The sequence below is a fragment of the Dendropsophus ebraccatus genome, chromosome 10 (assembly GCF_027789765.1).
Source record: "Dendropsophus ebraccatus isolate aDenEbr1 chromosome 10, aDenEbr1.pat, whole genome shotgun sequence".
NCBI lineage: Eukaryota > Metazoa > Chordata > Amphibia > Anura > Hylidae > Dendropsophus > Dendropsophus ebraccatus.
In genome coordinates this window covers 28446793-28472493 of record NC_091463.1, presented here as the reverse complement: position 1 = coordinate 28472493, position 25701 = coordinate 28446793, and the positions used below count along the sequence as shown (strand labels likewise).

Genomic DNA, 25701 nt, shown 5'->3' with positions numbered 1-25701 from the left:
GTAGTTTTGACTGGTACCACGTTTGTATATATGTGACTTTTTGATCACTTTATAAAAAAAAATATATATATATATTTATTTATTTTTATTTTTTTTAAGTCCCCTCTAGGGACCTTTTATAAAGAATTAATAGACTGCTTATTCTGATCTATGCAATGCTATAGCATTGCATAGATCAAGGAGATCAGTGCTTTGCTAATAGAGACACACCGACACATACTCGCCCTGAGTATAGAACTCCAGTTTGTTAAGTAATCAATCGGCAACCTGCAGTCACATTGTAGAGTTGGTGCCAATTGAACACTTGACAAGTGTGGCACCTGTCAGTAATCTATTTCAATGCATCGACCGTTTTACATTGCAGAATTGAACAGGTTAAATGTCATTAGCAGCGGGAGTCTGCTACACATAGTAGCCAACCCCCACTGTGTATGGGCTCAGGAGGGGTTAAACGCTACTGTCAGTATCGACAGTGACACGTACACAGTTAAATGAGCGATTGCTCTGTGCTGGCTATTTGAAGTTAGTGCTACTGTCAGGGGGCGAGGCAGACTAGGCAGCTAAAATAGGGGACGGGTGACAGGGAGGGCGTACAGAGAACATGGCAGGCGCTCATTCATGTTTTCAGGAGAATACTATACATTAAGCTGCTCTATTGCACAGCTTAAAAAAGTATTGAATACCAGAAAATTACACCCAGAGTATCGATTGTATCATTGATATTTCGGTGCATCACTAAACTGTACATAGATCATACTTTTATAGTGAGACACGTTTAAATCAGACAAGCTACAGGCACATAATAGTTAAAAAAGTTAAAATACATCCATAGTCTAACTTTTTTAGCAGCCCCTGCTGACTTTAGCTAAATAGATTTCACAAGTTTTGCCAGTACCTCTGCCTCCTCCAGGCCACATTTTTCATCCATGCTGTGACTGATGTTGGGTTGCCTAGTGATAGAGAGCTGGCCAAGCAAGCTGGCGATGACGGATACAGATTGGTTAATCTGTTCCTTGGAGTTTTTCAACATTGATGTAATGTCACATTCACAGCGCTGTGTAAAGAAAAAGATAGTTGGCATGAAACAAGACATCTGCGGCCGGCCCACCCTACAAATTATTCTTCAAAGTTCAAAAAGTGGGCTGGTGTGTGAGTACAATACTATGCAAGTCAGGACATATGCTAAAACTACATAAACAAATGCATACTCTATTAGACAGAGTCTTTGACGATGAATACTTTCAAATACAAAGTGTCGCTATTATTCCAATCTGTGAAGCTTGTTAAAACTAAACATCGCCATCTTCTTTCTTATTCACAGCATGTCAGATTTAGGAGCTGTTCTCTTAAAACGTCCTTTTTTTTTGTTGTTTTATTGCTGGCCATCACACAACTCCTTTCAGAGCCATGGAAACCAAAAATACTTTGCCCAGAGAGGTGACTCAATGCTGCGTAAAAAAACAAGGGGGGTGGTTTTGGACAAGACGCACATGTAGGAGAAATGCCAGGCTGCCCCCCAGCTTCTTCACTTCAGCTATTAGGTGCTGTTTGGGGTACGCTGCCGAGGTGTCGAGTAAGTCATCAATCAACCGGACAGAGAAACCCATGTTCTTAAAAGCAGACGAGATGGTTATCAGATGTCGCTGGATGCTCACGTCATCAAGATCTTGAATGCAAGAAAAAAAATACAAAAACAAGAGGCATTAGCATACGTCATGATGAAGGTGAAACTAGGAATACACAATAAGACACACAAAAGGGGGTGAGGAGGAGGGTGGAGATTGGAAAGAGAAAACAATAGCAGAAAAAACATTCAATTTACAGTCCAAGAACAATCAATGGCCAGCTTTTATCCCAATGAATGGCTATAGATTTTTGTCACTGTGCCATCTTCTTCCCAGTAGTTGCCTGCAAGGTATTATTATTATCTAGATTTAATATCAGAAATTTTTACGTAAGACATATATAAGAACGTTAAAGGTTGTGTGTATATATATAAATATATATATATATATATACATACATATACACACACACTCAATATAAAATAATATAATATATATATTTTTTAATTAGGAGAATAATCCTCGAATATAATTGATCTGTCCAGAACAAACCATGAGAAAAATATAAAATGATAAAAAAAAAAAAGATAAAAATATATAAATAGAAAAAAAAAAAAAAAGAAAAATAGGTTCCTATGTGCCCCCTAGCACTGTTTCTGAGCATATAAGTAAACGCTGTGAGTTTTACTTATATGTCCAGAAAACAATTTATAAAACCTGCCGATGTAGTTATGTGAGCGCTCCTGATCTCCTAACTAGTAGTGGCTGGTGGGAAATCTTGCCGGAAATCACACCTCCCTGGAAGCATTGTGCTAAGGGGTGGCCCCTCTGTGACACTGTCAGCTCCCATGCGTCAATGCTCCCAGGGAGGTGTGATTGCCGGCAAGATTTTGCACCAGGCGTGCCTAGTTCGGAGCTGCGGACCGCTCACATGACTACATAGGAAAGATTCACAAAGTACTTTTTCGAGACATAAGTAACAATCATAGCTGTTATCTATGTGCCCGGAAACAGTGCTGGGCGGCATACAAGAACATATTTATAGCTGTAACAGTGGTTTTCTCATGACTCGTTCCATTTAAAGGGATTGTGTAAAAATTAGCTGTTTAAAATAAAAGTATTTATGTTAAATAATTAAAAAGAATTTTTGGTGATAATTTTTCATTTTACTGTCTAGATCAGAAAATAATTCTGAAATCATGCAGTTTTCATTCTAACCACTAAGCCTAAAATGCAGTTTTCATTCTAACCACTAAGCCTAAAATGAAGCGGAGACTACTGGTTATGTCTGTTATAAGGAGAAGGCCGTTAGAAAGTGATTTGTACAGCGTTAGAGTAAAAGCTGACACCAGTTGATCGAGGAGACCATAGAATAGACCTGTGGAATGACCCCTTTAAAAAGGTCACAGAGTATGCTCAGTAAGTGTGTCTTAATGGACAAGTTCTTCCCATTGTAGTCTATGTCCATGGGGCTTGCCGAAAAAGAGCGAAGGCAAGATTGTAGCCCCCATAAACAAAATTAAAAAAATAATTTACAAAATTAAAAAAAAAAAAATTCAGTAAGTGTGAAAATAGATAGATTGGAGAGTGAAATTATTACAGTATTTACCTAGACAAAAAAAAAAAATCTGCATTCCTTTTAAGGGGGCCCTGGATGTCTTTATTAAAAACATACGCAATATAAATACTAGATGGGACATTGATCCCAATGATTTATTCTGATTGACAGGCTGGATCAGGAAAGAAATTTTCCCGCCGTATGAGATGATGTTGGCATCATTTTTCCAATGTATCCACTGCATATATGAAAAAAAAAATCTATACCCAATTCTCTATTTCTAGAGCTATAAAATCATCATAATTGGCACTGAGGCCTGGAATTTGCTTACCAAGTTGTTCATATGCCTGTATAACATCATTGCTTGAGCATAAGATTTCATGAAGGCCAATGAGCATTAAAAGAACTAAGCCTTGAGGATGGTCCTCCTTGCCCAATATGTCAATCTCAGAGGTTACCAGTTGCTTGCAGAATGAAGAGAATGTGGTGCTGGGAACAAAGGTATCGGTGTGCACTGTAAGACACGAACAGAAGGGCAGATTTACCATTGCAGATTTCCAAGAATTGTAGCATACAAACAAAACGACCTTACACGTAGCCCATTTTATACGTGTTTTAGGTACTTTACACAGTATTTTGCCTAATTATGGTTTATTGGGGAAAGGGTGGTGGCCATGCTTTAAAAAAGTGCCTGAATGCAAACAAAAAAAATTGGTACCCATACAGATTAGATTAACCCTTAGAGGACCGGTCCAATTAAAATTTTTGCGTTTTCGTTTTTTTCCTCCTTGTGCTTAAAAGGCCATAGCACTTGCATTTTTTCACCTAGAAACCTACATGAGCCCTTATTTTTTGCACCACTAATTACACTTTGCAATGACAGGCTGAATTTTTTCATAAAGTACACTGCGAAACCAGGAAAAAAATTCAATTTGTGGAGGAATTTTTTAAAAAAAAGCATTTCTTTTATTTGGGGTTTTTTCGTTTTTACGCCGCTCACCCTGGGGTAAAACTGACTTGTTATATATGTTCCTCAAGTCGTTACGATTACAATGATATATAACATGTATAACTTTTATTGTATCTGATGACTGGTAAAAAATTCAAACCATTGTTAACAAATATATGTTTCTTAAAATTGCTCTATTCCCAGGCTTATAACGCTGTTACCTTTGGTCTATGGGGCTGTGTGAGGTGTAATTTTTTGCGCCATGATGTGTTCTTTCTATTGGTATCTTGATTGCGCATATATGACTTTTTGATCGCTTTTTATTACAAGTTTTCTGGATTTCATGCTACCAAAAATGCGCAATTTTGCGCTTACGCCATTTACCGTGCGAGATCAAGAATGTGATAAATTAATAGTTTGGGCGATTACGCACGCGGCGATACCAAACATGTTTATTTTTTTATTATTATTTATAACATGGGAAACGGGGGGGTGATTCTGACTTTTATTAAGGGAGGGGGCTTTTTATTAACAACACTTTTTTTTTTTTACTTTTACACTTATACTAGAAGCCCCCCTGTGGGACTTCTAGTATAAGCACTCTGATCTCTCATTGAGATCTATCCTGTATACTAATACAGGATAGATCGATGAGACAGGCACTTTGATTGCTTCCGGCTGCTGCAGCCGTAAGCAATCGAGTGCAGAGCCAGGATCAGTGCCACTACAGCGCTGAGCCTGGATGGAGCTGGATGTAGGAGCGATCCACCCCAATAGACACCAGGGATGGCTGCATACAAGTAATCGGATGCAGCCAGGGCCGGCGTCAGCACCCGGCTAACTAGGGCAAGTGCCGGGGCCCACAGCTCCTCTAGGGGCCCAGTCCCATCTGCTACTACATTTTTTTTTCTGTTAGTAAAAAAAAAAAAAAAAAAAGAAGTGTAGTAACAGAGGGGACTGTGCCCCTAGAGGCCGCATGTGACAGTTAGGGGCCTGCAGATACATACTGGGGTCCCCGGGCACACGTCTCCCTGCACAAATCATCCCTACAGCCAAGTAGGAGGGAAAAGGACCTTTTAGTAGAAGGGAGAAGGACCTTTGATGATGTCACGGGTCATGTGATCGGACACATGACCTGATAGAGGGCTGAACGGTAGGCTCTCTAAACTTCTGTATGTGTTGGTGCTTCTAGTTGTTTTGTGTATAGAGGTCCTGCTGTGATATAAATATATATAATATATTACAGCAGGACCTCTAATTATATATATATATATATATATATATATATATATATATATATATATATATTATATATATATACACATACATACACACACACACACACACAGAGCAGGAGCTGTATACAGAACTAGCAGCACCAGCATGGTGTATGTGTGTATAACACAAACAAAACACAACAATCACTGAACTCAGGGAGAACAGTGAAAAATTCCAATGGAGTACTCACTTACGAGTCTCCATTGATTGTCTCATACAAAATTTGAATATGCAAAAAAGGGGTCCGTGGAGCCTCAGTTATGAGTCTCAAAACACGGGAGAGAGGGATATCTGGCTATTACCGTGTTTTGAGACTCGTAACCGAGGCTCCATGGACCCCTTTTTTGCATATATATTATAATATATATATATTTAAAAAAAATATATCTATCATGCAGGGGCTGCTCCTGCTCTGTATATATATATATATATATATATATATATATATATATATATATATATATATATATATATATATATATATATATATATAATCCTGTCACTGTGTCTGACTCCTCCAGAGTCCTGACTACCGCAGACATCAGGAGATACAGGAGGAGAAAGATATGCAGCAGCCCCATGTTTCTTCTGCTGCAAATCTTTCCTCGCCTGTCTCTCCATAATTTGCTCCCCAAAAGGGGCCCGCCGAGGCTCTGTCGCCCAAGGGCCCACAAGAACCTGGAGCCGGCCCTGGATGCAGCTGTGAAATCTCAGTCATAAAGACTGAGATTTCTCCTCTTATCAAATCCGTTCCTGGCTTTGGCTGAAAAAAATGTATCAGATAATCTTCAGACATCTTTTGGTGTAATAGGGCCTTAAGGCTAAGTTCAGACAACAGGATTTTGTGGCCGTAATTGCTGATGCCCATCAAAAAGAGGTCTGTTATTTACCATTAACGGGTGTCTATAATGATCATGGTAGAGGGCCGTCAATAGCAAATAACAGATGTCTTTTTGATCAAATCCTGTCATGTAAGCATAGTCTAAGGGAGTAAAGAACAAAACCTGTTATGCTAACACCATCTCCTGCTATCCTGCATTTTTTTTTTTTACAACCTCTTTAAAAACATTTTATTCAGGCTGTAAAAACATTTTATTCAGCTGTTTCCAGCGGAGTCTGGCAGCAACTCCCTTTTCCCATTTTGCCTTTTGCCAACCAACCATGCAAGTGAATGGAAGGGGTCTTGAGAAAAAACCATCCGCTGAACAAGTGTTCATCCAAGCATCTGAAGTGTATGGCCTGCTCTACTGTGATGGACTCCATACCTGATATTTAATAGTTAATCACGGGCAGTGAATCAGGTGCTTAGATATAGAAACATTACCTTTTCCAATCAGTAAACCAGAAGTCTGTCTGGAAAGTGACGCTCTTCCTCTGATGGAGAAAAATGAAAACAAAATGTGACCTCAGGTTTACAGTACAAAGTATGGGACTGAACTATTGTGTATGTTGCAGTCAGTTATAAGGGCATACATACAATAAAGATACATACAGGGCCCTGTTAAGAAAAGGTGGGGTGTATTTTCAGGTTGCTTAAAGGAGAAGGAAAAAATGTTATTAAAGTATTGTATTGACCCCCAATATAGACTTATTACGGGAAATGCCTATTAAGTGCTTTTTTCCCTGCACTTACTACTGCATCAAGGCTTCACTTCCTGGATAAAATGGTGATGTCACGACTCCCAGAGCTGTACGGGCTGTGGCTGCTGGAGAGGATGATGGCAGGGGGATGCTCAGTGTCCTTCCAGTGTCCTGTGTCCCTCAGTGTCCCCCTGCCATCATCCTCTCCAGCAGCTACAGCCCCCACAGCTCTGGAGAAGTTCACTGGACTTCTCCTTCAAGCAATACCTAGTTTTTATCTACGGCAGCGGTTCTCAACTGGCAGGGGGTCGAACGACCAAAACACAGGGGTCGCCTAAAGCCATCGGAACATACTTATTTTCGATGGCTTTAGCCGCTGAAAAATCGTGCTGCCGTCTGCAGCAGCGCTATTCAGCTGAAACGCATGCAGTTATGGATGCGCATCCCAAAAAATGCCTGCGCGCATGCGCAGACATGATTGCATCATCCGCACGGGGCCTAAGTGGCGGCAGAAGCAGGGGGATGCACCACAATCCATAGCAGCGCATTACGTGTGTCCGGCACTTGCTGACGTCATCAGTGGTCGGACACAGCAAGCGCCGGAGGACAGAAGCCTAGGAGGCAGAGAGGCAAGAGAGCCTGCGAGACAGCCTGCTGGTGTAAAAAAAGGTTAATAATGTAAAAACAGTACACACACCATACAAACAATACTGTGTAAGGTGCTTTGTGTGCAATCATTACACAGTACACAAAGCACCAATGAGAATATATAATGCATATCAGGTATTTACATTCCTAACCATAACTGTAGCACAATTACAGTTTTGAAGCAGTCACCAAAAGGAACTGTATTACGGGGTCACGGCATTAGAAAGGTTGAGAACCACTGATCTACGGTAAAGGAACCTTATACCCCACAATTCAAGAACTGGATGCCAAAGGCCATTTTGAACTTAATTCATACTAAAGGTCAGCAGGTACAATTGAAAGCTTTAATGGGGAGACTCCTATTTAGAGATATTAAAAGAATTCCATCACTGAATGTCAGATGCACACGCCAGGCCACCAATACATCACAACTGTCCGGAACATTTAGTCAGCGACCAACCTGAACAACTCAACAGAGCCTGTGCCATCCCAATAATAAACCTTATTGTCTATCCATAGTGGCCACGTCAGATCACACAGCTCATATAGGGACAGAGAGGACAATTACCAGGTTTTAGGCTTACATAATAGTACACTATCACAGCTGGGGACAAAATAACTGAATTCATTAACGGCCATGACTTTTTTCTGTACTATTTGCTATATTTACAATACTAAAAAAAAAAAATCTCTAAGAGGCTAATAAAGATGAAGGTGAACTAAACATCCCTAGAATTTCATTGATATGTAAGTGAATTGAAGGTTTTTTTTTTTTTCACCTGGCAGCTGGTGAGAGGCCACAACAACTCTAATCTCACCTTCACAGACCGTCCTTGCTGTGCCCTCTATGCCCAAATCACTGCTAAATGGCTTTCTGTGACAGGCGCATTGTGTCAGCCGTATCAGTAAGCCGTAGCACACAAACAGCAAACTGATTAAAAAAAAAAAAAAAAACCTCTGCATCCAAATCCTTGATTTAAGAAAACCTATTTAAAGTCAAATAATTTAAGTATCTGGTGCTAACACAGTGTCAGTAACTCTTTAGACAGAGGCCTCTATATTTTCGCCCTAATGTCTGTGATTGCTTGAAGTCTTCAAGTTTTGACATTCTGACCATTTCCTGCTTAACTACGATTTTGATTTATTTTAGATTTTTGTTGTGGTTTTCAATCAAACCACCTAGCTATAGCGGACAACTAAAAAGGCAACATTGCCACCTGCTGGCAACAATAGGGTATTAAACATAGAAGCAATTGTATAAAAGGTCTACAAACGTGAACAAATGCCAGCATCGGATCTTCCTGCTCTGCACGTAACCACTGAATACGCTGTGGCCCGTTGTACACATTGTTTAATGTGTACAATTTAGTAGTATATGTACTCTTAGTAGTTTATTGTGGATCAAGATTCAAAAGGGTCAGTCACCTTTCCTTTGTGGCATAGTAAGCACACACTATTATACAAAATAGTCTGCCTTGTTACAAGTGGGCTAGGGGACAGAGAGGAACCTAAAGACGGACGTCTATGTGCTACCATTATCAACTCGCCTCGTCCATAATCTTATCCAAAATAGGGTCCTGATGCAAAACAGGTGTGAATTTGCTAACAATACTTCTTATCTTCCCAAATTGTCTGCTAAAGCTAGTAATAAAGGTGGGACACTTCTCCTCTTTACCTCTGATCTGTATGTCACCTGATATTAAAGGGGTTATCCAGCGCTACAAAAACATGGCCACTTTCCCCCTACTGTTGTCTCCAGTTTGGGTGGGGTTTTGAAACTCTGTTCCATTAAAGTAAATGGAGCTTAATTGCAAACCACACCTGAACTGGAGACAACAGTAGGGGGAAAAGTGGTCATGTTTTTGTAGCTCTGGATAACCCCTTTAAAGCCCTCCTATTACCCTATAAAACGCTATATCATAGTCAGAGTTTCCCCCTATTGCCCTTAGATTGTAAGAATTTGGGCAGTCTCGTCTTCTTTTGTGTTTCTTTTACTCACTAAATGTATCACCTACTTTGTTGTATTGTGTTTAAAATTCCAAATACCATGAATCCAACTTTTTTACATGTACAGTACCCTAAAAGTTTATGGAAATTAGAAAGATCACATTGTGCCGGGTGGCAGGAAGGATGGGAACACCTAAAACTCAAAGCCAGAGTATATAGATACAGAGCTAGAACAAATCATACTTGCCTTTTTGGAGACTGTTGCTTGAGTTCTCCTTCCCATGTATCAGCGGGGTCATAAAAAAGGTCATCACCACTACTGTCTAAGAGCCCCTTCAGGTATAAAAGTACTGTGTTACACTATGTGTAAAATCAATATATAGAATAATTCAAAGATATTAGACACATACATGATACAACTCTCTCATGCCTTCCAACTTCTCTTCAAACTTCTCAAGGCTCCACATAGTGGCTATACCCAAGTTTGTGTTGGAAACCTTTATGCACACGGCCTTTTCTTCTCCATTCAGAGCAGGAGGGTCATACCTGAGAGAAATAATAATAATCATCATCCCTAGGCTATTATAATGCTTATTCTCATGCTAGGTTCTCACACACACACAGCAAAATAAAAGCTAAAATATGACCATAAAAGAAAAAGCTCACCCAAACCAAGTAAAAGGCAACAGTCCCGAAAGTCCTAAAAAGGGTGCACCGAGCTCCAGCACTGGCCAAGCGTTGATGGTGCGTTTACACAGGCAGATTTATCTGACAGATTTTGGAAGCCAAAGCCAGGAATGGATTTAAAAAAGAGCAGAAATCTCAGTCTTTCCATTATGACCTGTTCCCTGTTTATAAATCTTTCTGTGTAAACACACCATTAGATCATGTAGTAGATTCAATGGAAGATGAGGAGGCCGACTCTCTAAGACATGTAAAACTCTAAGGGCGCCTTTACACAGAGAGATCTGACAGATTTTTGAAGCCAAAGCCAGGACTGTATTTGACAAAGGGAGAAATCCCAGTCTTTCATTTTTGACCTGTTCTCTGTTTATAGTCCATTCCTGGCTTTGGCTCACAAAAATCTGTCAGATAATCTATTGGTGTAATAGGGCCTTAAAGGCACCCTTAGATATAACTTTTTTTTGTCCATGTTACTGCAGTTAAGTTTTACAGTATCCCACATATTGGAGTGCCGGCCTCCTCACCTTCCATTGAACCTATACGTGTGGCCAGTTTCCCTTTGACTTGATGGAGAGCATTATTACATTGAAAATATAGCTGTATTGTACAGTGTGCAAACAAAGCCTTAATGAAAAGCACGTTGTCTGAAATCCCTGAGATGCCTTAACCTACTATTTAAAAGGGGGTCGTGTAAAAACTACTGTTCTTTGGCCTTATTCACACGTTCCGTGTTTTGCACGAAACAGAGATATGGAATGCTTTTACTGGAGTCTACCCCCCCCCCCCCCCCTGCACAGCATCTCTGATATGAGGCCAGGAGCGGGGGAACTGTATGGATATGCGCTGCTCATCACATTGCGGTGCATATCCATACAGTTCCCCCGCTCCCAGCAACATATCAGAGATGCTGCCGGGGAAGGGGGGGTTAAGGGGGAGACTTTGGTAAAAGCCTTTAATGTCTGTGTTCCGTGCGAAACACGGAATGTGGGAATAAAGCCTTACACAACCCTTATGGGACCCAGAGGCCAAGTTAGGAATGAGACAGGGCACAGAAGTAGAATCTTAACCTGAGAAGCAAGGATCCTCAGCAGGAAGAAGAGTAATAATAGGTGTACTGAATATACAAAAACATAGTATAAAAGAAGTCTCCCATATTGTACGTTTTATGTATCAGTGAGAAGGGTTAAAAGGGTTAAAATAAACTTTAAAGACATTACCTGGAAAAGACTGTTTGTTTATTTAGGCTTTTGCTGATTGCGTTTGCTTCTTGAAGACTAATGGAAAGTTGCAGAGCAGTCCACTGTTCCTGTTCTGGGAAAAGAAATAAAAAATTTGTGACTCTGTGGCATTCAACTTTTTCAGCCACTGGTAATCAAATGCCGAGACTTCTGGGTTAAGACAGGCTCAAGTTGCGCTCATCTCTAGTGTTAACCCTTGTGGACTGAGAAAAGTAAAGATTTTGAATAGAACATTTAAAAATAGTTATTCTAAACCAGACAACCCCTTTAAGAAATACTACTGCAATCTGAAGCACTTAAAGGAGAAGTACAGTAAAAATTTGCATTAAAGTATTGTATTGCCCCCCAAAAGTTATACAAACTACCAATATACACTTATTAGGGGAAATGCTTAAAAAGTGCTTTTTTCCCTGCACTTACTACTGCAACAAAGCTTCACTTTCTGGATAACATGGTGATGTCATGACCCGACTCCCAGAGCTGTGCGGGCTGTGGCTGCTGGAGAGGATGATGGCAGAGGGATGCTCAGTGTCTCTCCAGTACCCTGTGTCCCCCTGCCATCATTCTCTCCAGCAGCCACAGCCCGCACAGCTCTGGGAGTCGGGTCGTGACATCACCATTTTATCCAGAAAGTGACATCACCATGTTATCCAGTAAGTGAAGCCTTGATGCAGTAGTAAGTGCAGGGGAAAAAAAGCATTTTATAAGCATTTCCCGTAATAAGTGTATATTGAGGATTTGTATAACTTTTGGGGGGCAATACAATACTTTAAAAAGAATTTTCACCAGACTTCTCCTTTAATTTCAAAGGGATTTTATGCACATCAAATCCAAGCTACTACATCAATAATATGCAGCTGGCAATTCGGGTAGTTGCCACTTACTTTCTGTCGATATACTTTTCACTCTGTGTTCCATTTTTGCCACCTGTTTATTGAGACTATCCTTCTCATCTTCGAGGATCTTTATGAATTTGCTCTGCTTTACACCCATCTAAATAATGGAGAAAATTGTAAAAAAATAAGTAAATTGTTCCTCATAGGAGGCATAAGAGCGCTCTTCTGAAACATTACCTGGGAGTATGACCTCGATGGAGGGAGATCAGATTTGGAGGAACAAGGATCATCCTTCTGGTTTCTCTTGAGGCTATTTTTCCGAGACTGTTCTTCTTCCTATGGTATCAAACTTTATACAGTGATCACTACTGACTTTATACTACCATAGATCACTTACACTAACAAAGCATGTAATTTCTTTAAGTAGGTCACAAAAGTGTTGGATGAAGGTGGTGCCTTGGATATCCCCTATCTGGATTTCAGCAAAGCCTAAGATATCTGTCCTTTACGAGGAATTTTATTGGAGTGTTGTCCTGGGTGGCCATAAGGGTTTGTTCTGGGTTCTGTGCGTTTTAATATGTTTGTAAATGACATAGGAGAAGGTTTGGTAGGTAAGTATGGTGACATAGGAGAAGGTTTGGTAGGTAAGGTTAGTGACATAGGAGAAGGTTTGGTAGGTAAGGTTAGTGACATAGGAGAAGGTTTGGTAGGTAAGGATAGTGACATAGGAGAAGGTTTGGTAGGTAAGGTTAGTGACATAGGAGAAGGTTTGGTAGGTAAGGTTAGTGACATAGGAGAAGGTTTGGTAGTTAAGGTTTGTATGTTTGCTAATTACACAAGGGTGCAATAGGGTTGGTATTCCTGGAGATGTCAGTAATATAGAAAACTATTTGGCGTTAGTAGATAAGTGGTCCAAACAATGGAAACTGCAGTTCAATGTTTCCAAATGTTCAAGAATGCACTTGGGGAGAAGGAATCCTCTGAGTATCATATTGGCAGTACTGTATTAGTGAATACTTCAGAAGAGAAGGATTTGGGGATGGGCTGCAAAAACTAAACTTGTATGAATCAAGGAAAGAAGGGTCAGGGGGGGGGGGGGCACAGGCAGGAAACCTTTAAATATGTTAAAAGGTTGAATAAGGTTCTGGAGGGAAGTGCTTAGAAACTGAACACAAGAACAAGGGCACACAATTTAATGTTAGTTGGTGAAAAGATCAGAAGCAACATGAGAAATTTGAACTGTACAGAAAGAGTAGTAGACGCTTGGAACAAACTTCCAGCAGATGTGGTTGGTAAATCTACAGTAACACCAAGTGGTTCTTTTCTGATTGCTATAAAAGGGGTAAAACCATCATGTCTATATGCATATTGGTGGTTTTTCCTGAATATGTCAATACAAATCCTGGATTCACAAACCAGCTGTTTCTCCAGTAGTTTGATGTGATTCTCATAAAGCTTTTTTTGTTCCATCAGCTCCAGCTGAGATAAGGCTTTTGCTGCTTGAAGTTCCATCATCATCTCAGTCTGTGCCTGCAGCCTCGCCTCCCCAATCTCATTATCAATCCTGCATAACAAATTCATTACAAGAGACTGTTCACTATATGCAAAAAAAAAAAACAAAACTCTGCAGGTCCAACTAATAGCCCTATTTCACGGAACGATTATCGTTCATAGACTCGCTCCAACGACCGCTCGTTAACGAGCACTTAATTTTTTTAAGTGAACGATAACACATAATATGTGTGGGAACGTGAACGATATCTGTAGTTAACGATTTTTTTGCGGTCGTTACATTGTTACATGGTTGTTTAAAACGTGGGGAAATGTAGGTAGACATTTCAAGAACGACTGAAAGATTTTTTTATTCAACGAATAGATTAGCGAATTATTGTTGAAAAAAAATAGTGAACGACGATTTCGCTGTTGTCGTTCGCTCGTTTACAGCTATTCCACAGAACGAATATCGTTAACGAGCCATAGATACTATTATTTGGAGACTTCAATAAGTAATCAATGAATATCACATAACTAAACTTCAATGCACATAACATTTTGACTCAAGCTTATAACCATATGCTGATTTTTGAAGAAAGCTATTAAAACCATCACTTTCATGCTGCTTGAACCACGTGTCATTGGGGAGGTCTACGCTGGCTCCTCCCTGACCACCAGCAAGTGAATTAATATAACAGCTATCAATGGAACATTGTTGCAAAACCATACCTAAACTGGAGACAAGAGGGTTGCAGTTTTGGAAGAAAGCAGCCATGTTTTTTTTTTTGTTTGTTTGTTTTTTTTTAAGCCTGGTCAAACCCTTTAAGGGTGCCTTCACACCTACCGGATCCACAGCGGATCTCACTTCTGCGGATTCGAAGTGAGAACCGCTGCGGATCTGGTATCAATTCACCCCTATGATAGCACATATTCGCAGCGGGATTAATATCCCGCTGTGAATATGTGCTTTAACTCCCTGGTGCCCGCAGCCCCGCCGTCGCATCCCCCATCCCCGGCACATCCCCCCCATCCCGGCCACATCAGCCCGCCCATCTCCGGCCCGCTGCGAGCATACATTACCTGCTCGGCGGTGTGGCTGCAGTGAGGCTCCCGGCTCCAGTCCGCTCAGCTGATCTGTGTGGGACCGGAGCCGGCAGCCAGGCTGGGGGTGAGCTGATGGGGGGGGGGGGGGGAGATGTGGCCGGGATGGGGGGGATGCGACGGCGGGGCTGCAGACACCAGGGAGTTAAAGCACATATTAACAGCGGGATGTCAATCCCGCTGCGAATATGTGCTATCATAGGGGTGAATTGATACCGGCTCCGCAGCGGTTCTCGCTTCGAATCCGCAGAAGTGAGATCCGCTGTGGATCCGGTAGGTGTGAAGGCACCCTAAGAAACTATTTTGAAACTTGGGGCCTTCAATACAAAAAAAACGTAGATGTTTGCAGATTGTTTTTTTGTTTTTTTTTTTACTGCAAGGCCAAATTAGAATTTACCTTTGCATTTGGGCCTCAATGAGTTCATTTTTTGCAAATTCAAAGTCTCTGAGTCGTTCCTGTCCAGCATTGCCCAAGCACACAATCCGGCGATTACTGAGAACCTCTGTTGGGTTGTTGAACCTGAAGTAATGGTTTCCACCAAGGATCACTCGGTCACCCTACAATTAGGAATGTTGAACAGCAGGTTATTAATAAACCCCCTCCCCCCAGCCTACCATGCACACCCTATGATCAGCACTCGTTTGTGGCCCCCAGGGCAGAGAACTCTGCAAGTCTAAAAAGCACCCTAAGGTGTGTGTAGTTGGTAATGTAGAGAGACGTACACAAGGTAGTGACTTGCGACCCTTAATAAAGTGGTGGGTTTATTGTAAAGAAAAGGCATTCCATAAAGCGTATGCATAGTTTCAGGTTACTTTAACCCTTTGAGGACCAGGCCCAAAATGACCCAGTGGACCGCGTAAATTTTGATCTTTGCGCTTTCGTTTTTCCCTCCTCCCCTTCTAAGAGCTCTAGCACTTTCAGTTTTCTATCTACAAGCCATGTAAGTGCTTGTTTGTTACAGGAATAGTTGTACTTTGTAATGGCGTCTTTCATTTTACCATAACATGTATGATGGAATCCGAAATATATTATTTATGATGATATAAATAGATGAAATAAAAAAAAAAAAAAAAGAATGCAATATGGTAACGTTTGGGGGGTTCCTGTGTCTACGTAATGCACTATATGGTAAAAGGGACATGATACTATTATTCTATAGGTCAGCCCGAACACAACCATATGCAGGTTTACACAGATTCTCTAATGTTATATATTTTTTTATGAAATCCTTTTTTGGCAATTAATTATTAATAAAATGGGCCTATTGTGACGCTTATAACGGTTTTATTTTTTCACCTTTGAGGCTGTATTGGGTGTCATTTTTTTCACCATGATCTCTAGTTTTTATTAATACCATATTTGTGAAGATCGGACGTTTTAAACACTTTTTATAAAATGGTTTTTTATATATAATGTAACATAAAATCAGTAATCCACGCACTTTTTCCCCTCTTTTCGTGTACGCCGTTCACAGTGACGCTTGTTATATTTTAATAGATCGGACAATTACGCACGCTACGGTATATTATATGTTTATTTTTATATGTTTTATTTATATAATGGGAAAGGGGGGTGATTTAAATTTTTATGGGGGGGAGGGGTTTTGGGGTAGTGTAATACCAATGCAAACATGGAAAGAACATACAAACTCTTTGCAGATGTTGCCCTTGGTGGGATTTGAACCCAGGACGACAGTGCTGCTGTAACTATAAAATTCTCTGCTGGTAGCAGGATGCACTGTCAAAATCCTGTCATCGCGCTCCCTGTTAAGGCGTGCTGGAGACCAAATTTTTCCAGCAGCCCCGTGAACTGCATTGTATGCAACAGCACTGACGGAAGAAATCCGTCTCCGACCCGTCTGAACAGGAAAAGCGGCAGCAGGATTTTGCCGCCAGTGAAGAATGATCGCTACACTTTATGGCCCAATATGAAGGCAAAATAAAAGGCAGGAATTGTAAGTTTGGGAGGGAAATAAGGGGTTAAGTGGTAAAAGAATGCCCTGTGCAAAGAGACATTAAAGCTGATTACACCACCTCTAACCCAATTGATGTTCACTGACGTATAACCAAAGCCATGAGGTGAATAGAACAGAGGAAAGAGGGCGACCCTGGAATGTTCCTTGTTCAAATGGGAAACTGTATGCGCGCTGACCTAGGGGGAGGAGTACTGTGCGCCCACCAAAGACAGACAACAATGTTGTGGAAATCCCCATTTACTAAGCACAGATTCCATGTTAGCTTGGAAGACAGAATTAAATACTTTTTGGGTGTTGAGGGAAAGGATTCTGAGCGATTTCTCTAGGGAATCATTTTCTTTGGACACAAAATTCCAGCATCCCCGACTGTACTTGAGGCCGCTATATGAGGTCTTTTGCCTTGCAGTAAAGTTATACTACATTTCATAGCGGTAAATACATATGGGGGGGGGCATTAAAAATATTTGCATTATAACCATCAGATAGAAGAGAGTTTGTGTAGACATAATGTATTTCTATTGCTTACATGATGTAAAACCACCAAGTCTTGAACCAAGTTTCCATTAACAAATGTCTCTGCTCCAGGTGTTGGAATTAGAGTCACTTGGCCATGTTCATTATTGATGGTGCTGTGGATAGATAGTGGAGGAGAATAGGCTATTTAGAGTGAAAGTAGAGATACTAGATTGTCACAATATTACTCATAAGCTTGAATACAATTGTTAAATCCACATCTGTTAGGAATGACCTGTCGTGTAATTCCGGCCATATTTAAAGAGCTGCCGAGTTTTTTTTTTTTTTTTTTTTTTAAAGTGTCACTGTCATTCTGCAAAACTTTTGACCTGTCTCTATGACAAGTCAAAAGTTTTGACCAGTCTGGGTCTGAGTGTCTAGACAGCGTGGTCACCTCCCCGCTCGGTATGGGTCTGAACACTCAGGCCCGGACCGATCAAAACTTTTGACCTGTCTCTATGACAGGTCAAAAGTTTTGCAGAACGACCCTAACACTTGACAGGTGATTTGAAAGTCTTCTCAAGAAGGCCTAGTTCTTCAGAAGTCACGTACAGTAGCCCTACTAAAGAACAGATATGGTACCATTTCCCTTCCCAAGCAAATGTTTCTCCAATTAATAGAAAAAATAAAATAAAAATTCATCTATTTTGATTATAAGGAGAAACATTGTGATCTAATCTCGAAGGCGATATACAGGTCCTATAAATAGTATATCCATACTGGCCTGAGGGGTACATACCAGTGGTCGTTGGCTATCAAGACTCCTGAAAGCTGGATCTCATGATCAGAGCCCGGGTGCTGCTTGCCCACTTTTGTTTGACCCTCCTTTATTAGATATAGAAGCACTTCAGAGAGCTGAGGATCCTCGTTCAGATTGACTAGGCTGGGAAGTCTATTATTCACCTTGAAACAAACCCCAGCTTTCTGTTATAAAAAAAGACAAGAAAAAGTAATTTGTACAAGAAAAAGCCAGAGAGGAAATAATGACTTGTGGCGCGAAGATGGGACATACTGTACCTGCAGCTCCTTTGCTTCTTCTATTTTTTGATATTTGGCAAGTTGAAGTTTTTCTTCCCAAGATCTGAAACCACAAATGACCAGATCGTACACACTGAACAGTTATTTGTAAAAAACAAGAACAGACGGCTGTATTTTTCTGTAACCTTTCCCTAATAAACCTAGGAGTTTATTCTTCATCTTAGAGTCTTGTACATAAGAGTACAGATATGGTTTAAAATTCACTTTCATGTGGTATGGCTTGACTTGAAGTGTACCAGTCAGTGACGAGTTCCTCATTTAATCTAGAGGTTCGAGTCTCCATAGATATGGGCATGCAATGAGACCATAATGCACCCCCCCCCCCCCCAACCATTGGGGGCACGCGGATTATGGTGTCATTGTGTGCTGATGATCCAGGAGCAGACAAATACATTTTAATGTTAATGGAGTGTTAATGATTGCATTGGGTCTCACTCCTGAGGCCCGATGTGGTCCTTAGATAAATTTGGGTGGCGTGTGGGTGGCAGCGAGTCTCTTGCCCCAGTTGTCAATCAAATCCAACACCTTTGCTTCATTATAGTCTATGAAATGACCAGTCAGATGTTCTTCCGGGCCAGGGAAGGGAGTGCAATTCCCTGGATCTCAGCATGTCTCAGGAGCCAGACCTGATACAATCAGTAACTTTTGACATGTCTGATGACATATCAGATGAGCGAATAGTGTTCGATCGAATAGATATTCGATCGAATAGTAAGGTATTCTATCGAATAGTTCGCTGAATATTAGATAAATATTCGATAAGCGTTCAAATCCCCCAGCTTCCGATTTTTACCTCCAAGTGGTCGAATAGATGTTTTTCAATAATCGAATACTTGTTCCCATAGACTTTAATGGGATCGAATATTTGAATATTCGTACGAATATTCGAATATTTCACTATTCGCTTATCACTTCCTAGCAAGATGGCTCCCTCCATGTTAATGTTAAAAAAATAAATAAATAAATACAAAAAAAAAAAAGTTAATCCCACCCACTGGTTAGCATTGTCTCTTTGAGGAGGTTACAAGTGGACCAAGAGGGGTTACTAACAAGTAGATGATATGACCTTTGCTGGGCTTTTGCACCAAGTGTTTAAGGCTCATATAAATATAAATTTAAAGTGTGATCTCTCCATGCTGAAGGGGGCAATACTAAAACAAAGGTATATATGGATTCAGGGTTTGAAGCCCTATATAGTATATGTTCTGGCTTAATACACAAAAACCTGATGACCAGTCCACTTTAAGCTCAGCATAGAGGGAAGAGAGAAAAAAAAATAATAATTAATCGGGGGCCGCACAGTCAACCATTGATGAGCCTTGGTGTGTTCACATCATTAACGATGGTTATGACAAATTGCGAGTGTGAAAATTACAGATCTGATGCTACTAACTTCTGGGTCTCCGTTAGCTGCCTCTCCTTGGATGATAAACGTTCTCTCAGGGAACATATCTCCTGCAAGCTAGCCTCATATACAGCCTGATCCACCGCTTGTACACACTGCTGAGCCGTCCTGAGTTTCTCAATCTCAGTTTTTAGCTCTGAAAAAGTACACAAAAATACAAAAAGAAACTATTTAGATGCCAAATTCTAAAATCATTAGTGGTAATAGTGTAAGTCCATAGATAGTATGCTATTTAGATTTCTTAGTTTTTTTGCATAGCAATCTATGTACCTCTAATCAGAGCAGCGTTAGAGTCTTCATTCACTCTGGCCACGTTGATGATGTTCCTAGCTTGAGTGGCATATCGTAGAGTACTAAGGCTCTCCTCCAGGTTCACCGATGCAGGACTGACTGTAGCTATCATAGCGGTCTTGGAATTTCCACCTAAACTCTCCCGTAGAAGCCTTTTGACAAATATAATAATAATTATTATTAAATAATAATAATAATAATAATAATAATAATAAAAATAATAATAATAATAATAAATAATAATATAATTTTTTTTTTCTTTACATGTGAGGGGTAAAATGCAACAAGCCTAATACATAGGCAGCCAATTTACCAAGTGAGCAGAGACTCTCTGTAGGGTATAAAACTTCTCTTATGGACATCTGACATCTCCGCAAGAGCAGATATCACTTTGCCCAGAGTAAGCAGTGACTTATTGATGCTGGCGCCTTCCTGAAAGACAAGGAGCATGAAGACATCACAACTATTTAAAAAAAAAAAAAAAAAAAGGGAAAAAACTATTTTCTGGTCTCAAAATTGACATATCAAAACCTGAAAGTACTGTAGGACTGCTATACAAGTTCTAGATGCTCTATTATTATTTTTATTATGAAGTTTTAAAGTGCCCTTGATCCCAGCACACTGTACATAGGATAAGGCGTTTACAGAATGTAACATAAAAGAAACATCATGAATAAAGTAAAAGACTGATTGATATATAGGCAGAAAAGACCTTGCCCATGAGAGCCTACAATGTATAATGTTTGAGACACGTAGAGCATGCCGAGATTGGAGTGATTCAGAGAGCAGAGGGCAAGACATAAAACACGTACTGCTAAACTACTAACTTTTCATTGTGAGATTAACAATTCATTCCCTACTTGTTATCATCTATTCATTCTCCTTCCCCCTGTTCGGACCTGCTTTTTTCTGCTGAAGACACAAAAAATGCGAGCTTTTCTCTCCATCTCCGACCAGCTTTATCTGCAACTTTGTAGCTTCTCTGTAATGCTGGGAGGGTTAGTCTGATGAACTCACTGATTAACCCTCCCAGCATTACAAAGTTGCAGATAGGGACTTATCAGCCATCTCAGAAGGGAGGAGGAGACAGAGAGAAAAGCTCACACAGATTTGTAGGTCTTCAGCAGAAAGCAGCAGCTCAGAACTGAGGGAGGAAGACTGAATAGATAACGTGAGTGTGAAATGAATTGTTAGTCTCTTCATGTGCAGCAACATATGAAGAGTTGTTTGGGTGGGATACCCCTTTAATTGCTTGCTACTGCTCTATAATGCCCTCCATGTTGTTTCTGATTCTTGAGGTGTGTACTGGAACATGAAAAAGAAGGATTCCCTCTTATGTGTGTGAATGTAGTGTATGGCAGACACCACAGAAATTGGGCTTTTTCTGCTACAACTGAAAATTAGAAAAACAGAATGCTATACAGCAGTTATATATTGGCCATCAATGGCAACGCAGACTTCCAGGTGGTGGGAGAAAATATCAGGATATCAGTAAAGCATAACACTCTTGACTCAGCTACTTAGTAGTTGGGTTCACAGCTGCCCTCTTTGGTCAGGAAACAATACCATTGGGACAAGCGGAGAGCCTTGAGTCACTCTGATACAGCTATACAGTCTATACAGCAGTACCTTTTACTTTAATATTCACTTTGTAGTTTCATCCAGCAATTTACAAAAAAAAAAAAAAAAAAAACCTCCAATTTCCATTCTATAATTAGCGATTACCATACAAGCAAATATAAGTCGGTTTTGACACAAACAGATGTTTTCCTTTCACTAAATTAGAGAGAAAATTGAAAATTGGGCAACAGGGAAAACTTAATTTCTTAGGTGAACAACTATGGGATCCCCAGCAGCCTCTGCGGATAAAGTTCTTAGCTGAGAGCTGTCTATATAGATGCATTGACTTTATTGTATTGAAATCTTAATTACATTTTCCTGGAGTCCCAAAGAGCAACAAATCTAGGTCGTAATTTACAGTCTGTCACTGTGTGGCCACAGCATTTCCCATTACTACCAATATAAGGCAGTATTATTTATATGTGATGTCATAGCTTTTAGCATTAGATGCAAAAGTCTTAGTGGAGCAGCAATGGTCTGTATGCATCCACATGTCTTAATGACGAACTCTCGTTAAGGATAGTTAGTACCCCTTTGACCTCTCACTAGCCAGCCAACACCCTGCTCTGCCCTGATGAGGGGCAAAAATCCTGAAACAGCTGTATACAGATGGGAAATCTTTCCCTTTTGGAGAGATTGTTTGGCTTGGCATAAAAAATTCCCAGTGAATGTTTTAAAACTCCTTGATTGAGTGACTTGAAGGAACATCTCAGGAGGTTTAAGAGCTATTTTGCAAATCCATTCTTCACAGAATTCTTAGTGGAGCAGCAATGGTCTGTAAGGGTCCTATTCCACGGGCCGAGGAGGTCCCGATCAACGATGGCAACGAGCGGCGATCTGCTAGATCGCAGCTCGTTTACTGGGCCTATTCCACGGTTCGATGATCGTTGAGCGAGGGCTGCAAGGACATTGTTACCGATGTCCTTGCAGCATCATACATTACCTGTCCAGGCTTCTTCTCCGCGCTGTCTTTGTCCCCGGGTCCCGCACGCTTTATCTTCAGAATGGCCGGTCAGCTGACAGGCTACACTCAGCCAATCACAGGCCGCGCCTGTCCCGGCCTGTGATTGGCTGAGCGATCTGTCAGCTGACCGGCGATTCTGAAGATAGAGCGCGCGGGACCCGGGGACGAAGACAGCGCGGAGAAGAAGCCTGGACAGGTAATGTATGCTGCTGCTTGTCACAGTCGCCCGCTGCGCACCGCTATTTAACCGTAGCGATGCGCGGTGGGGGTGGGGGGGGGGGGGGAACAATGATTTTAGGTCTGGCCCTAAATGAACGTTCAGCCGATGACACGATCATCAGCTGATCGTTCTCTCTATTTCACCGAACGATAATCGGCCCAAATGGGGCTGATCCGGCCGATTATCGTTACTGTGGAGTAGGACCCCAAGTCTCCACACGTCTTTATGATGAGCCCTCTTTAAAGAGAGTCCCTACCTTTGACCCAGCATAAGATGCAGAAACAGGACAAACCGATTTTAATTTGCCAACTCTTTCTTCTTTATAAAAGATATTCACATGAACATTGTATCCAACAGAATAACAAATCTTGTCACAACAGTGCGATAAGACGTCTGGATCAGGTCTTCATGCCGCGGCGCTCCTCAGGTCTCTGGAGACACTCACTCTCCGGGAAAAGCAGGTACTTGACGTCAAGAAGCTACGTTTTGAGGGAGGTTCCCCTTTGTCAAGCGCTTGACAAAGGGGACCTATTCAATCAGGCTTATAAAACATTTTATATCTAGAAATTTGAGAGTTACCACCTACCTTTAACCTGATGCCGCTGGTCTGTGCAGAGTTGCAGCGCTCGCTACCTGCCAGGTCTATCAGGTTGACTCTGCTCGTCATCGTGTGGTCGTGAACCTCCCCTTCCAAAAGCTCCCTCTAGAAAAGAAGTTGTCACAGTTTGACTTGCGTGAACATGGTCGTTCACTAACCCCTCTATTATTTACATCTCTCTACGAACTCTTACCATTGTCTGCGTCACTGACAACGTGAACACAGAATGTGATCGGGAGCTCTTATCATTCATTCCTGTAGCCGCTGTAGCCCTCTGTTTATTGCCCAGCTCTAGCCAAGTCTACAAGACAAGAGAATAACCTATATACTTTAGAATGACGGACATGTTTTCAATAGAAAACGGCAGCTAAACAGTTGTCTGTCCTCTTCTATGGCTGTTAATAGCTTTAGTGAAAGCCATACCTGATGCCAAAGATAGAGTATTGGGTATGGCATCCAGGAAAGCCATTTACAGCTATAGAAGAGCAAGGAGGCAGAAGCCATGTGAGCCATGCTGGCACAGCTCTATTATTCTCTGCTGCTGCCCATTCTGCCAAGTACTGGTAGCAGCAGGGAATAGCAAAGCTGTTCCTGCACTGCTCGCCCAAAACGTTCCTCATGCAATGTAAAGTTGTATAGCACAGGAAATGGCCAGACCAGCAGATCAGTGTCGGCACGGTGCACTCTGAGCTCTTCTACAGCTGTAAGATAGCTTTCCTGGATTCCATGCCCAATGCCAGAGAGCAGACAGCTATGCAACATACATACACAGGAATAATGTGTACAGATTTTTATGGCAACTTTTATTTAGTATTTTGGGGATTTCCTGTACTTTCCAACAGTTTATTCCAGACAGGTTTACAACGAAAAGGGACACTTGCATATACACCAACAGCCATTGCTCCATGCTGAGCCTCCCTTCACATAAAAGTATTACCATTAGCTTCAGACCACTGTATTCATGTCCATGGGTTTTGTTGTAAAGTATATCTGTAATTTTGTGGAAAAACTGATCAGGCAATATGGCTGCCCCCATAATAATGTACAATTAAAGGGAAACTATCAGCAGATTACACTAATGTAACCTGCTGATATGTCCCTATTGCACAAGGAACGTTGTGGATGAAGGCAAGTTTGTTAGATTCATCCTCTGCACGGTTTCCATGTAGTTTGTGGTTTAATACCTAGGCTAGTACGGTGGTTTTGGAGACTGGGGGTGGAGCTACAGCCTCCAGTGCACCAGTCCAGCCCATTCTGCTGATATTCATTAGAGGGGGCAGACTGATTGGGAGCAGATTGATGCACTAGGGGCTGTAGTTATGCCCTCAGTGTACCAAACTGCATGGAAACCGCTCCCAAGGATGAAGGTGATGAACTTAACCCCCCCCCCCCCCTCCCATCCCATGCAATAGGGACATATGAGTAGGTTAGATTTGTCTTTCCCTTTAAATAAACGTTACATACAAAAAAAAAAAAATTTAAAAATTCTGCATATGGCTCTAAAATTGCTTAAAAACCAATACAAACAAAACATTTACTTTAGGCCACAAGCCCATTAAACAGCTGTATGCCAGGAGATTAACCCACTACTGTTAGGTTGTATAACAATTGTTAATATATACATTGTGATGAATGCAAAAAAAAAAACAAAACACAAAAAGCAACGTTTTTGCATGACATCTTATAACGGAGAAGTTAAAAAAAAAAAAAACATGGTGTGAATAGGGTCTTATAAATGAACTAATGCCTATAAAAAGATATTGCATATAGGACACTGCAACCCACGGAGTCAAAGAACTCAATACAAGATAAATTTGCTGGCACACACAGTGTTAAACTTGTTGCCGCAGGGATCTGTCACACAGCCTTTTCCTTCTAGCCGTGAAACTTTTTAAAGAGTTCACCCTCCTTATTCCCCTCCAGCTGTATATGACGGCCAGTCCAATGCATTATGGGGCGCTGCTCTAAGGATGCCTGTGGCTACATTTTTAGTAACTTAGGTGTCATCGCTCGTGTCTGTCATTCATCATAACGTGAGAGCTACGAAGTTCAGCGGAAGAGCAAAGGGACTACAGACTGAGAAGAGAGCAATCCTGTTAATTACAGGACAAATTGATAACAGAAATGTATCACATGGAAAGGGACAAGTCATTATACCCTGGTATAAAGCCAATCCACCAGGTGGTAAGAGTCAGAA

General features: G+C 41.0%; 1 protein-coding gene across 1 annotated transcript in view; it reads right to left on the bottom strand.

Moving 5' to 3' along the window:
- The window catches only part of LOC138766387 (kinesin-like protein KIF14), a 55749-nt gene that overhangs the window by 6420 nt on the left and 23628 nt on the right, over window positions 1-25701 (bottom strand). Inside the window, exons 7-25 of the mRNA XM_069943964.1 lie at window positions 23698-23805; window positions 23493-23609; window positions 20416-20534; window positions 20082-20254; window positions 19800-19947; window positions 18386-18449; window positions 18108-18292; window positions 17382-17484; window positions 15277-15437; window positions 13701-13848; window positions 12522-12620; window positions 12333-12441; window positions 11428-11521; window positions 9937-10072; window positions 9774-9859; window positions 6675-6724; window positions 3455-3637; window positions 1491-1666; window positions 896-1054 (exon numbers count right to left, since the gene is read on the bottom strand). Of these exons, the coding sequence (XP_069800065.1) occupies window positions 896-1054; window positions 1491-1666; window positions 3455-3637; window positions 6675-6724; window positions 9774-9859; window positions 9937-10072; window positions 11428-11521; window positions 12333-12441; window positions 12522-12620; window positions 13701-13848; window positions 15277-15437; window positions 17382-17484; window positions 18108-18292; window positions 18386-18449; window positions 19800-19947; window positions 20082-20254; window positions 20416-20534; window positions 23493-23609; window positions 23698-23805 (2418 nt within the window). The remainder of the gene's footprint in view (window positions 1-895; window positions 1055-1490; window positions 1667-3454; window positions 3638-6674; window positions 6725-9773; window positions 9860-9936; window positions 10073-11427; window positions 11522-12332; window positions 12442-12521; window positions 12621-13700; window positions 13849-15276; window positions 15438-17381; window positions 17485-18107; window positions 18293-18385; window positions 18450-19799; window positions 19948-20081; window positions 20255-20415; window positions 20535-23492; window positions 23610-23697; window positions 23806-25701) is intronic.